Source organism: Fundulus heteroclitus, chromosome 16, assembly GCF_011125445.2.
Source record: "Fundulus heteroclitus isolate FHET01 chromosome 16, MU-UCD_Fhet_4.1, whole genome shotgun sequence".
Classification (NCBI taxonomy): domain Eukaryota; kingdom Metazoa; phylum Chordata; class Actinopteri; order Cyprinodontiformes; family Fundulidae; genus Fundulus; species Fundulus heteroclitus.
Window position 1 is genome coordinate 29,713,540 of NC_046376.1, and position 13,073 is coordinate 29,726,612.

General features: G+C 41.2%; 1 protein-coding gene across 1 annotated transcript in view; it reads right to left on the reverse strand.

The window, feature by feature from the left end:
* The window catches only part of usp43b (ubiquitin specific peptidase 43b), a 105,862-nt gene extending 93,257 nt beyond the window's left edge, over positions 1-12,605 (reverse strand). The window contains exons 1-2 of the mRNA XM_021319165.2: positions 11,714-12,605; positions 1,189-1,335 (exon numbers count right to left, since the gene is read on the reverse strand). Coding sequence (XP_021174840.2) covers positions 1,189-1,335; positions 11,714-12,328 — 762 coding nt within the window. The 5' untranslated portion in view covers positions 12,329-12,605. The remainder of the gene's footprint in view (positions 1-1,188; positions 1,336-11,713) is intronic.
* Positions 12,606-13,073: the final 468 nt, after the last annotated feature.

Here is a 13,073-nt window from a genome sequence, read left to right on the forward strand (position 1 = left end):
ACAACCAGAGCCACAGTGAACGGATTTAGATAGAAGCATATTCCTGTGTCAAAATGGCCTAGTCAAAGTCTCCATCCAGTACAACTGAGCTTGAACCACTTTTTTCACAGAAAAATTAGCAAAAAGTTCAGCCTCTAGAACTTTAAAATTTGTAGAGTCATATCCCAAAAGACTTGCAGCTGTAGTTGCACAAAAGGTGGTTCCACAGTTGCTTAAGAGGGGCTTTTTTAGATAATTTTTTTTGGTAACACTTTATTTGAAGGGGTGTACATAAGACTGACATTACACTGTCATAAACATGACATAACACCTGTTATGAACATAAACGACTCTTTATGAATGTTTAGGACTGTTGTCATTAATTATCATTCTGTAAATTATGACAATATTAAAGCAAAGTTGACATTGTTTAACATGTCTTTGTTATGGCAAGCCCTTAACTTAACAAAACCCCAAATCAAGCCCTAAACTTAACCTTGTCTCTGTTAATGTCAAGTTGTCATAACAAAGACATTTTAAACAATGTCAACTTTGCTTTAATATTGTCATAATTTACCGAATGATAATTAATGACAACAGTCCTAAACATTCATAAAGAGTCATTTATGTTCATAACAGGTGTTATGTCATGTTTATGACAGTGTAATGTCAGTCTTATGTACACCCCTTCAAATAAAGTGTAACCATTTTTTTTTTTATTAAACGTTAAAACAAAGTACTGTTTTCCTTTCACTTCACAGTTATGCACTACTTTGTGTTTGTAATGTGAATGAGTTAAATGGGTATGCATACTTCGCCCTTATATACATCTTATATACAAAGATGAGTGAAAAATTTAACCCTCACAAAACATTCAACAAACTCTAAAGGTGATCAAATGCACCCTTTGAAGATTTCCCCACTGTAAACATGAAATGGCATCCCTACTTGGCTGATAAATGCAAAATTTGGAATCGATTTTTGGTTCATCATAATAATTTACTGTTGTTTGTCATCTATGACTTCAATCTTCTGTCTTATGAAGAATCAGGTTTGGAATTGTTTCACACACAGTGCAATGTTTTTTTTTTTTATCAATCATATACACGGTTGGCTAAAGCATGGAAGCTTAAACATATGAAGGGGACTTTGTTTAAAACAAAATGTTCCCATGATTGCGCATGGCACAATGGCGTGCTTGAGTCTTACCTTTTCAGAAGCTTTGGTCTTGTTGCTGTTCCCGTGAAACGCCTTGATGACGTCTTCATGGACGCGATCCAACAGCCACAAGAGGAACTCCAAGGCGTCGTGCTGGGAATTACCACGAAACTGGGATCCATACTTGGACACGACCGTCTGGGAGGAGAAAACGAAAGGTGGAAACGCTATAATACCGTAGTGCTGCAGCATGATCATGTGATGTGACTATAACAGATCTCATGTTTTTTGTAAGTAAGGTCACTCTTACTGCAGTGTGACCATGACTGAGTAAGAAGTTCGATAAATTTCCTCTCCACATAAACCCTAATTTATTTTACTGTAATGGCCTTAGGTTTAGTTCACTTTCAGCATGTTGGCCTTAAACTGACTGAGGGTTTGAATCTAGCAAAGACAAAGTGCTAAAACAAATTGCCATTCAAAAGTATTCATACCCCTAACTTCTTTCATGTTGACATAACTTTCACGAAGTTCAACGTATGTTTTTTTTAGTCAAGCAGCCTAGACTGTTACGTATAACAAAATGATGTACCATTTTTAAGATTTGCTTTATCTGAACTCATTTGACTCCAATACCCCTAAATAATAAAAAGCCAGTTTGCATCAGAAGTCACTTAATTCATGGGCAGGATCCATTGATCAAGGCTCCTAACTTAGAAAAAAACATCTCATGAAGCACTGAGGGGAATAACTGCAAAATAACAAAGACATGGAGGTCAACCAAAATGAACAAACCGTGCAAGGTGGATATATTTCAGAAATGCAGCCCAGGGGACCGTAGTGACTCTAGAGGAGCTGGAGTGACACACAGCTCAGTGCTCTCAAAGTTGGTCTTTGCAGAAGAATGACAGAGAGAGAGCCATTGTTGCAAGCCAGAAGGCACAGCAAACAGATGAAAAAAAGATCCAGACCAAACGGTGCTGTGATGGCACAGATTGCTGTACATCACCCTAAATACACAGTCAGCAGCGACAAGCAAGCTGGTGAGAGTTAGTGGGAAGATCGATAAAGCTAAACACGGGGCGATGATGGAAGAAGACCTGTTAGAAGCTGCGAGACAGCTAAGGCTGGAGAGTCAGGTCCACTTTCCAGCAGGACGATGGCCGTGAACATACAGCCAGAACTTACATGGAATGGGTTTGGGTCAGTGCATGTTCTTGTTAAATAAGAGCCCAGTCAGAAAAGCCCAGAATAAAAAAACTCCAAAATAATGAGAAGATATGTTGGTGATGATTCTCAGTTATCCAAGTCATGATCAATCCATAAAAAAAGGTTAAAAAACAAAAACAACTGGACTTCTATTCTGAAGCTGAAGGCGTTTCGCTTCCCGTCCTCGTTAGAGAAGAAATTTGTATGTAGATTCACCTGGAACTGATCCCCCCCCCCACAATGGAGAGTCGTAAGGCTCATCGTATGCCGGGTTCACAGGAGGAATGTTGTGGTCACATGTGTGGAGGTGTGAATTGGGGTGAAACTTGTCAGGAATCAAACATTTAGCTGTGTTGTAAGTTTTTGAAAGTTGAAACCTGAGCCCTCCTCTGTTTAAAGTTGCCATTTCTCGCTTTACATAAATGGCTGCCTTCACCCCTCTCTCAAACCATCTATCTTCTTTGAAAATATGAACATTTTGGTCCTCAAAGTTAATAAAGTGTCCTCAAAGTAACAATAAAGTGTCCTTTATCCGTGAGGTGCAGGTGGACAGCAGAGTCTTGTCCTGAGGAGGTAGCTCTCCTGTGTTGAGCTATGCGTCTGGAGAAGTTGTTTGGTTTCTCCAATATAAAGATCAGAACATTCTTCACTGCACTGAACTGCATACACCAATCCGCTCATCTTAGGTTAGGGGGGTTTGTCCTTAGGATGGACCAGCCTCTGTCTGAGGGTCCTGTTGGGTATTGGGATCTTGTGTTTAGAGAAAATCCTCCTGAGTTTTTCAGAGACTCCAGTAACATATGGGATGACAATGTGTTTACGCTTATTCTTCTCCTTGTTCTGTGGCGTGTCTTTTGGATTTGCTTGCTGATTTGCTAAAAGCCCAGTTAGGGTATCCACAGGTTTGGAGAGTGTCTGACGTGTTTCTGTTCCTTCTTCTTTCCTTCTGCCCTAGTGGGGACATGTTCGGCTCGATGACGTAAGTTTCTGATGAGAGGAAGTTTTTGTTCCAGTGGATGGTGAGAATCAAAAAGAAGACATTGGTCTGTGTGAGTAGGTCTCCTGTAGACTTCAATATTGAGGCTTCCATCTCTTTCTATGCTCACCATTGTGAGCGACTCTCCATTGTGAGAGGCGATCAGTTCCAGGTGAATCTACATGCATATCCAAGCTCTAACGAGGCCTTTCCGGCAGGTTTATAAAGCCTGGAACTCCACACCACTTCAGACATTCTGAATTGAGAAAGCTTCCTGGATGGGAAGCAAAACGTCTTCAGCTTCAGAATAGAAGTCCACTTGTTTTATTTTTTTAACCTTTTTTAGGAGAGAAAAACGAGAAGCTGTGTTGCATGCGTTTGTGAAACAGCAGCTTCTAAACGAGCAGCTTTATCCAGCCTTCAATGATCAGAGGAATGCTAGAAATGCTAATTTCCACACAAAAAAATACCCTACTTGAATATCCACCAGACCCTTGCTTTGACTGAAGCTGTCATTTTCAAAATTGGGGCTAAAAATGAAATCTCCCCTTTGTCTAAACTGAAACATACTTCTTTGCAAGCTTCAGCAGGTTGATAGCTGTACCTTTCCAACTTTTAAACTAAATAAGATTTCCAGTTCTCCAACTAGAGCATTGAATAATATATTCTGTTTAAGAGTAGATTGAGGACTACTTAAGCTCTCAGACTGCGTAACGTGACTTTACATGTAAACGGACCCAACTTAATTAGGCAGGGAATTAGCCTCATGAACCTCAGATGACAGCTTAGTGAAGCAGAGAGATTATATTGGACAGAAGACAGCAGACAGTATCCTCTAATGTGCAACATGCATGTTCTTACACTCCGGTACGGTGTGGCGCCCCTGATGGTGAAGCTGGAAGAATGAAAGTTCTTTGGGAAAACCACAGCTAAGTCAGCACTGACGTGTCCTTGAGCAAAGCATGTAACTGAATACAACAGAAGCCTTCTCTGAAATAGGGTGTAATTGAGCTGAGCAGCTTTCCTGAACTGTTTGCACAGAGCTGGCCAGAGAAAGAAAGAAAAAAAAAAAAAAACTCAGACATACTCATATTTAACTGAAAGTGAAACCTGAAAGTTGTCTTTGAAGTGTTACTGAGACGCGGACAAGAGGAAGATGCAGATAAACCCCTGCCGGAGTGATAAGGTTTTCATATCACTCGTGCACATCTTCTGATCTTGACTTGCAAGGCAGGCTTCCCTTGCTTGATACATGTCATTGAAGTCAAAAAGCAATAAATGCTGTCATCACATCGTCAATCTGTACAATATCTCACAGATCAGTCCGTCAGAAAATATAAAAGGTGATATGCAGAGCTTTAGCCATGCCTTTGCAGAGATATAACTACTTCTTTCATCACAACTCTGAATTGGGATGTTTTCTGGTTTAGACGTGTACCGCAGTTTAAAAAGTTGCAGTTTTAAACTACAAAAACCTTCCCTCTTAACATTTATGTGGTTTAAATTTATTCTATTTAGATCCAGAGGAGAGTATTTTTTTCATTCATGCGAAGCATAGAGTGGTGCTCCCCTCCCCCACCTGTTACTTGTGGTGTCAGTCAGCTGTGTATAGTGGCTTAAGGGGCAGAAACTTATTTCCTCCTTTAGAAGTTGAGTTTTGTCAGTCACTTTGGTTTCCAATTTTATGTATTTCATTGCATTTTTTTTTTGTTGCAGTGTTGCAAGGCAGCAGTGGTGCCTTGCAACACTGCAAAAATAACATCCCATTTCGGAACTCAGACTGCCGTAACAAAACAAAACAGATATGACACCTGATCAGACATATATTTGTTTCTCTAATGTAGTTTTTAATCTAGAGTGTGGCCTCGTCTTTACAAGTTACTCCATGACTTCTCAATCTGCTGGTCCAAAGTGGTCTGTATTTTGGAATCAAATCCCAAGTCTAGCGCCCCTAGTGGCTAAAAGTTATTCGTTCCTTGTGCTGATCATCACCCCTCCATGAGTGCATACAGTATACTTCCCAGGTTTAGCTTTAAAAAAAAAGAAAAGACATTCCAAACAGCCAAATTATGTTATTTTAAATGGCATTGGGGTTTCAGTTTTCACCCTAGGCTAGCTGACCAACAGTATGGTTTTACAATCTTATTGTACTTTAGATTTAGAAATATTTTTAGCTGACATTTAGTCTGGTTTTATAGCCTTTTTATATTTGTGATCAAATTTTATATTTTAATACTGTAACTTGATTGAATCTTGTTCTTTTTCTTTTGCTTAATGTTATTAAACCCTTCTAATCTCCTTATATTAGCCCACTCAGCATAACACAACTTTAGCCTGACAAATACTCTGAATCAGGCTCCTCAGTTACAGTTAAAATCAGTATGTCAGCTCATGACACATTCAGGCTTGTTTTGATATCGCCTGTAGAGCAGACCATGATCTAAACTAACCTCCAGCAGCTCTGCAGCCAGTTATTACAGCAGAGCAATAACAGTGATTACCATCAGCTCTTATGAGGTGGCAATTGTCTGGGCGATATAATTACAGCGGTAGAAAAGCCAATGAGTATTTTATTACCGTCTGAGGCATAATGGTCACTCTGTAATACGTGCAATTATTTAACACAAGACAATAAAAGGAAAATAATCTTTTTTTATAAACTTTAACTATTTAAATTAGCTATCAAAAACTAGATGAGTGCTGAAGCAGTTACTTTTACATTATTATTATTTTTTTACCATTTTCATTTTATGTTAAACCACCTGCTTACATATTCCATTTATTACATTTTGTTTAGGAATTACTTGTCGCTTCTTTTCAATTTACTAGATAGTTGGATTACAAGTGCTCTAGGTCATAGGATTTAGCTTGTCAACAATTTTAAAAACTAATAAATTAGAAACACTAATTTTAAAATTAGCTAATTTACAATCTCTTTGATAAATGGACTTCATGCAAGCTGTGCATAACTACAAAACAACAGGAAAGAAGATTTCTAAATATCAGCAAGAGGTGCTGCCACAGAGTGGGGACCCCCACAAGAAAGTGAAAATACTGAAGTTCTCAGATCACCACTTTACAATAAGCTTGTCCTTATGGATGGCCAATAAATAGTTTACAGATATGTTAATTAATCTGTAAACCATTTACAACTCATTCATACGTGTTTATTATGCATTAATTAAGGGTGCGCAAGAGACAAAACTGACTGGTTTGTGCTTACAAGCTAGTAACTCAGTCTTAAAATGTTTAATAAGCAACTCTTGATGAAATATATAGTTGATCAGATTAGGCTCACTATTTGAAAAAGAAACACTAATCAATACATCCTGCTGACAGGAGTTTTTCCTGTCTCATCATCAACTTGACCTCCTTTTTTCCCTCAGCTTTCTATTGTAGAAAATAAATAAACTGCTGATTATAAGCAATAAATTCATGATTAGTCCCCATCCAGGCCCCTATGTGGAAACGCACAAGGTTTTAGCAAACGTTAAGGACACGGGACACATAAACGTACCACTTTTAGTGCCTTGTAAAACCTTACAAGGTTATAACCCCAAACCTCAATATATTTCTGTCGGGATTACATGTGAAATGTAGAGACGCCACTGGATGGGGTTGGGGTCGTGAGCTACGCTTAATTTTCCTTCCACTGTTATGCACTACCTTGAGTTAGTCTATCACACTCAATCCTAATAAAATATATCGGTTTGTCATTGCATGTGACAAAATGTGAAAAACAAAAGTTTAAAATGGTGTGAATACTTTTGCAAATTGCTGTAGTAATGATGCAGTACCCAGTCTCTGGTAGCGGTTATTAAAGCATATATATATACGGTTGAGTCAGTAAACTGCATGAAATCTACACAGTGTAGAATAGCTATATTCACATTAATGTGAAATCCTCAATGGGTGTGGAGGAAAATGCCCACATCTTTTCACCCATGAGGCAAACTAAGACCACCGACAACAGATCCTACATCTTTTTTTTTCCCACGCTTCCAGGTCAAACCAGATCTTAATGGGTTAATCCGTCTGCTTTAGCTGAGCCTTTCCCAACGTCTGAGGACGAAACACATGACTTTCAGAGGGCAGCGCGACTCATAATCAACTTACAAAGTCAACAAATTAATAGACAAATTGAGACCCACGCCGATCCCTTTTGTAGAACAGTTTAAAAGCTCTGTGCTGTTTTAGATTCCTCCAACAGGGAGCTAATTTAGCCTCTCAAACACAAGCTTTCTGAGCTATCTGATCATTTTTATAATCCTTCCTGCAGGCAGCTGTGGTATTACTCAACAGGCAATTTCTGAGGGCTCAGCCTGCACTCGCTCAGGGCCTCTCTATGGTCACAACACTGCCAAGAAGAACAACAGTGTGCGAGGAACATGTGTGTGTGTGCGTATGTTACCGCAGGAAACATCGCGGGAAGAGGAAGGCTCACGGCTTTTGTTTGAACCTACGTTAATCTCGGTACGGTTTTTACATGCTGCGCCCTTTGATGGCGGCGCTGAAGTGGGCCGTGCAAGAAAAGAGATGAAGGTGAAGATTTATTGGCAGTAGGAAGTCAAATTAGCAGGGGAGTCTTTCAGAAGGCACAGCAGCCAGAGGAGCAACAAAGTGACATTTAGGGAGGAAAATAATATCAATTAAAATTGATTCGATGCCTTCACCGCGCCCAATGCTGCCTTTGGTAACTCTGACACCTTCAGTTGGGACATTAGGTGAACTTCAATGTAAGTCTTGCATAACACGAAAAAGTATAAGAGACGCTCAGCAGAAATGGTCAAATCACTCCGGGTGCCCATTCTAACGGGGGTAATTAGCATTTCTAAGAATAAATCCATTGTGCGATTCTTTGTTCGCTCCACATTATCTACTTCTCGCCTCGAACGAGAGCTCAGAGAAAATCCGGAGCGAAAAGCTGCAGGCGGACACGTTCCCGTTCCTCGCCTCGGAGTGGACGGGGTGAGAAAACCCGCGGGTCCCCTTAGAGGGCTCCTTCCTGTCCCGAGGGAGCGAAGAGTCTACGCTGGAGCACAGATTTTACACATGCTCGATTAGCTTTGGGAGCGAAACTTTTCAGCACCGCTAGAGTTAAAAAAGGTCACACTGACGCGCTCTCTGCTGTTGAAGGACTAGTGCAGAGTGTGAGTCAGGCACCTGCTGAACTCGTGGCCCCCAGACTGCTGGGATGCAGCTGAGCAGCAACCTCATTATCACCTGGCAGGGAAGCGCCGAAGTCACAGGCCAACGCACCGCATGCAGGTTACAGCTTGTGGCAGGCGAATAGGTGCTATGCTATTATCCGAAATGCCTCACGACAATAAAATAAGTCAGTGGCTCCCTGCTGTGATCGAGCATCCTGCCCTAATAACATGTGGTTATGTCTGACTGAGCAGAAAGCATCTGTACTTAAGGCAGCACCGAGTCATTAATACTATAGCTGGTGTTTGGCTAATGATGGCTACAGAGACTCTCCTCAACATTTATTTACTACTTAATTATCCCCCGCCAGAAGCTTCTATGACCGGGTCTTCCAGTATGAACGGGTTTTCTGTAATGGATATTTGACAACACTAAATAAAATCCAGGGTTTCGTCTAATTCAAACGTAAATACAGCTGTTTCGTGAAGACCTCAGATGTTTGCAAATGCAACATGGCTGTTTACCTATAAGTCAGGGACCAGCAATCTTTACCATCCAGGGAGGCAATTTCACCCTTCCTCCTACTAATTAAATTTGTCTGGAGCCTCAAACTAACACAATCCTTTGGAGAATTTTTTTTTTAATGATATTTAAAAACGCCTCTTGAGAACAAGAAATTCAGTTTTAATCTTAGTAGGTTTTTAGAACAGAATGTTGTCCTAAATATCAAACTTTTACAAAAAGAGAGTAGACATTTTTCATGATGCGCCATAAATTTGGAAAATGAAAAAAAAAAATAGCAGTTTGTGAGTTAATAACAAAGTTGTACTTCAAAGCACGTATGCAAACCATTGACTGAGGATGAATCGTCATATAATGGTTTAAAGTTAATTCATACGGTTTACTGGTGACGTCCGCTTTAGACGGACCTTTTGTCAGTGTTGTAGTGTGGCCCACGTCCCAAAGAGGGCGACGCTGCTCATCCTTAAGCGGAGAAAGACCACGATGGTTGTAAGAGAAATAATCACGGCGCAGGAATGCCAGAACTAGACCTTGAAGTGGTTCAAACAGAGTCCGGTGTAAGATTATTTTACACTATTTGATGATGACAAGGATGCAAAGTGCACTTTGTGGTTCTGTTTTTAAATATAGTACCACCTAAATAAATAGGTCCTGTTCAGCCGAGCTTAAGGTTGTCAACCATCCCGTTATCCCCATGATGGCCCGTGTTTTCAGCCAAATTGACGTGTCCCGTATGGGACACCGTCTTATTTTGACTGCAGCCTACAATTTGGATTTACAAACACCACTCCTCGCCTTACCTATATAAGACTTCATTATTTTGGTCAAGGTAACTTCTTAACTAAAACTTACTGATGTGTTCGTAAGGAGAGGATGCAATGACGGAAAAGCAGAGGGCATTACGCAAATAAATTGTAACATGATAAAGACAAGTCTCACATTTTATTTTATTCATCTTATTTTTATTGACTCAGTAACCTGATATGTTCCTGTTTTGTTATAGTATTTTATTAATATGTCCACGTTTAATAATGTGGGAGAAAACCACAAATTTTCTTTGTTTAAGTCAGTATTTAATACAGGTAGCACAATACATTTAAAATATGATGAGATTCCTCTTTAAAAAAAAATAAAAATTTCAGCACAGCAAAAAAAATTATTTATTTATTAAATAGCCCTTCGTGTTATGGAAGGAACCTCTTGGTACAGGAGAACATTTGGGTTTTTAAGACAATGGTCACTTATCAATTAATGTAAAGTTGATTGATCTCATCGATTGCCCCCCCCCCCCCCCTCCCCCCCCACACACACACACATATGGCTGGTATCATTCAGTTGTAGAAATTTTACGGAGCTCTAGCATGAAAATATGTGAAAGCTGCTACAATCAGCCTTTTGTTAGTTTTTTTTATGTATGTTACTAACTTCTCTCATTTTTTCCATCATCGTTATTATTATTATTATTATTATTATTATTAAGAGCCACTGTGGAAAGGTTGCAGACGCCTAGCTTAAACTGACATGCCAGGGAAGGAAAGTAATAATCTGAGAAGCAGCCAAGAGAGCCATTGTGACTCTGGAGGAGATCCAGAGCTCAGGTGGGAGTGAATCAGGACAACTACTAGCAGTGCACTCTACAAACTTGCTCTTTATGGAAGAGACAATAAGAACGTCATATCTGACTCGTGTTTGCCACGTAGTGAACACAGCAAACATGTGGTAGAAAGTGCTCCCAGCAGATGTAACCTAAATTGAACTGTTTGCTCTACATGCAAGACCGTGTGTATGTGTGTCAGGGGTTGGGGGGGGGGGGGGATTAAACACCCCAACTCACCTTGTATGCACCGTCATCGAAGTTGAACATGGTGGTGACAGTATGGGGAGGCATTTTTAAGTGCTTATAACACTGGTTAGAGTAGATAGGAAGATGGATGGAGCTAAATACGGGGGAAATCCTGAAAGGAAACTTGTAGGAGGTGGCAAAAGACTTTAGAATGAGGCAGAGGTTTACCTTTCAGCAGGAAAACAACTAAATTATAGAGCAATGATTTAAGGGTTTAGATATAACTGAGCTTAGGCTATTTACCTAAGAAATGAAAAATGGGAACAAACTTTCAGTCTGTAGATACAAGGCTGATGGAGACACATACACTGCAAAAGTAGAACTCAAAATAAGTAACATTTTCTTGAAATGACTGCACTTTGCCTTCATTTGAAGAGATAAATGAAATGATCAGCCAATGGAATGAGTATTTTCACCCCTAAAATAAGATAATCAGACATACTGCACTTGAAAAATAAGGTTGAAGACGAGTTGTTCCCATTTTAAGTGCAACAATCTAATTCCATTGGCAGATCATGTTATTTACATGCTCAAAGGACAAATACAATGATTTAAATTTTTTTAAACTTATTTTTAAGTTCCCTTTTTTGCAGTGTAGACTTGCAGCTGTAACTGTAGTAAAAAGGCGATTATCTAAAATATTTATACATGCGGGGCTTAACGCACACCTCATTTATCAGACTTATATTTGCAAAACAATTTAGGAAACAATGCACTCTTTTCCCTCCACTTTATAATTAGCCACTGCTGTGCGTTGCTGCCACACAGGAACCCCGCGGAATAGCTTACAGTTTGCGGTTATAAGATGATCCGGTCAATGGACCCTTTAGCAAGGCAAGCCTGGACTAACATGCAAGCAACTGTTTAAGTTTGGATACCTTGAAGTCCACTGAGAGCTGCGGGGTGTACTCCAGGGTCCACAGAGCCCTCACCAGAGAAGCCAACTGCTCCGTAACTTCCCCTCTCGGCGGCCGCTTCTCCTCCGCCCCCAGCCCGTTCCCCGCGCTCTGCCTCAGGTCCACCCTGTAGCGCTCCAGCCCCAGGTACTCCGCCAGCAGATCGGTGTTGCTCAGACACTGGACCACCGCGTTCAGGAAACAGGTGTTCCCGTGGTTCTTCAGCCCCAGGACGCCCGGGACCCGGTCTCCGTACTGGTAAAGCAGTTTCTCCCTGCCGGCGCACAGAGACGAGGACGTGCTCGCGGGGTGCTTCGCCACCCGGTCCCAAGCCGCCGGCGCATCCTCCGGGACGATCCCCGAGCTGGCGGTGAGGGTGCAAGGTGCGCCGTTGCCAAAACCCCCGTCGTCGTCCTCCGCGTCCTGCGCGACGCCGTCCCCAAAGTGCGTGAAAGTGCCCAAAGTTTTCATGATTCTGTTCACGAAGCTCCCCACGGACTTGAGCGATTTCTTTCGGAAAAGCTTACCGGATTTCGTTCTCTTCTCTTTGCGCCTCTCCTCCTTCATTTCCTCCTTGACTCTGCTTTGTTTCTCCATGACAGCACTCCCCCCTCCACACCACTCCACTCCACTCTACTGCCCCGCCGGTCTATTCTGACGCTGATGATCGTGCGAATCCCGACGCCAGGGTGTCATGTCTCTGCCGGTGTCCCGATGGAAGATAGTTAGGCGCACAGACGCGCCACCATCTCGGAATCCGGAGACAGAACGGCGCGGCGTTGTTGCACAGCCCACTGAGCGTAAACCTCCTTCACCCATCCTGACACTTACTCAACGCCCTCATTCCGAGCCTGGCGGCGCTGACACAGGCAGCAGCAGCAGCAGCAGCAGCAGCCGTTCAGCTCCAGCTGCAGCGCAACTTCTGCAGGAAAAAAATGCCCACTCTGAGGCTCTGATCGTGGGACTGTCCCCTCCCACTTTCCAACAACAGTGGAGATGAGGGAAACGTGCACAGCGATGAGCCCAGGAATCACTGTCAGAGATTTGATTTTACTTTTCTATTTAAGATGCAAATATAATTAAAACCAAGCAGCACTAAAATTAATCAGTCAACATTTAAATGTGTAATTTTTCATATTTAAAATTAAAATCACAGGCAATTAAATTTTTTTTTTAATAATGGCCCTTGTCCTTATGTTGTGCCTCTCTACAAGTTCAACCATGTGACGTCAAAGTCCATATTTGGTTAGGGTGAGTGTTTGGCCCACAATGATTTAGAAAACACACCCTGATGTTTATCCCAAACTCAGGAAATTGCTTGGTTATGTTTTTGTTCTGCATG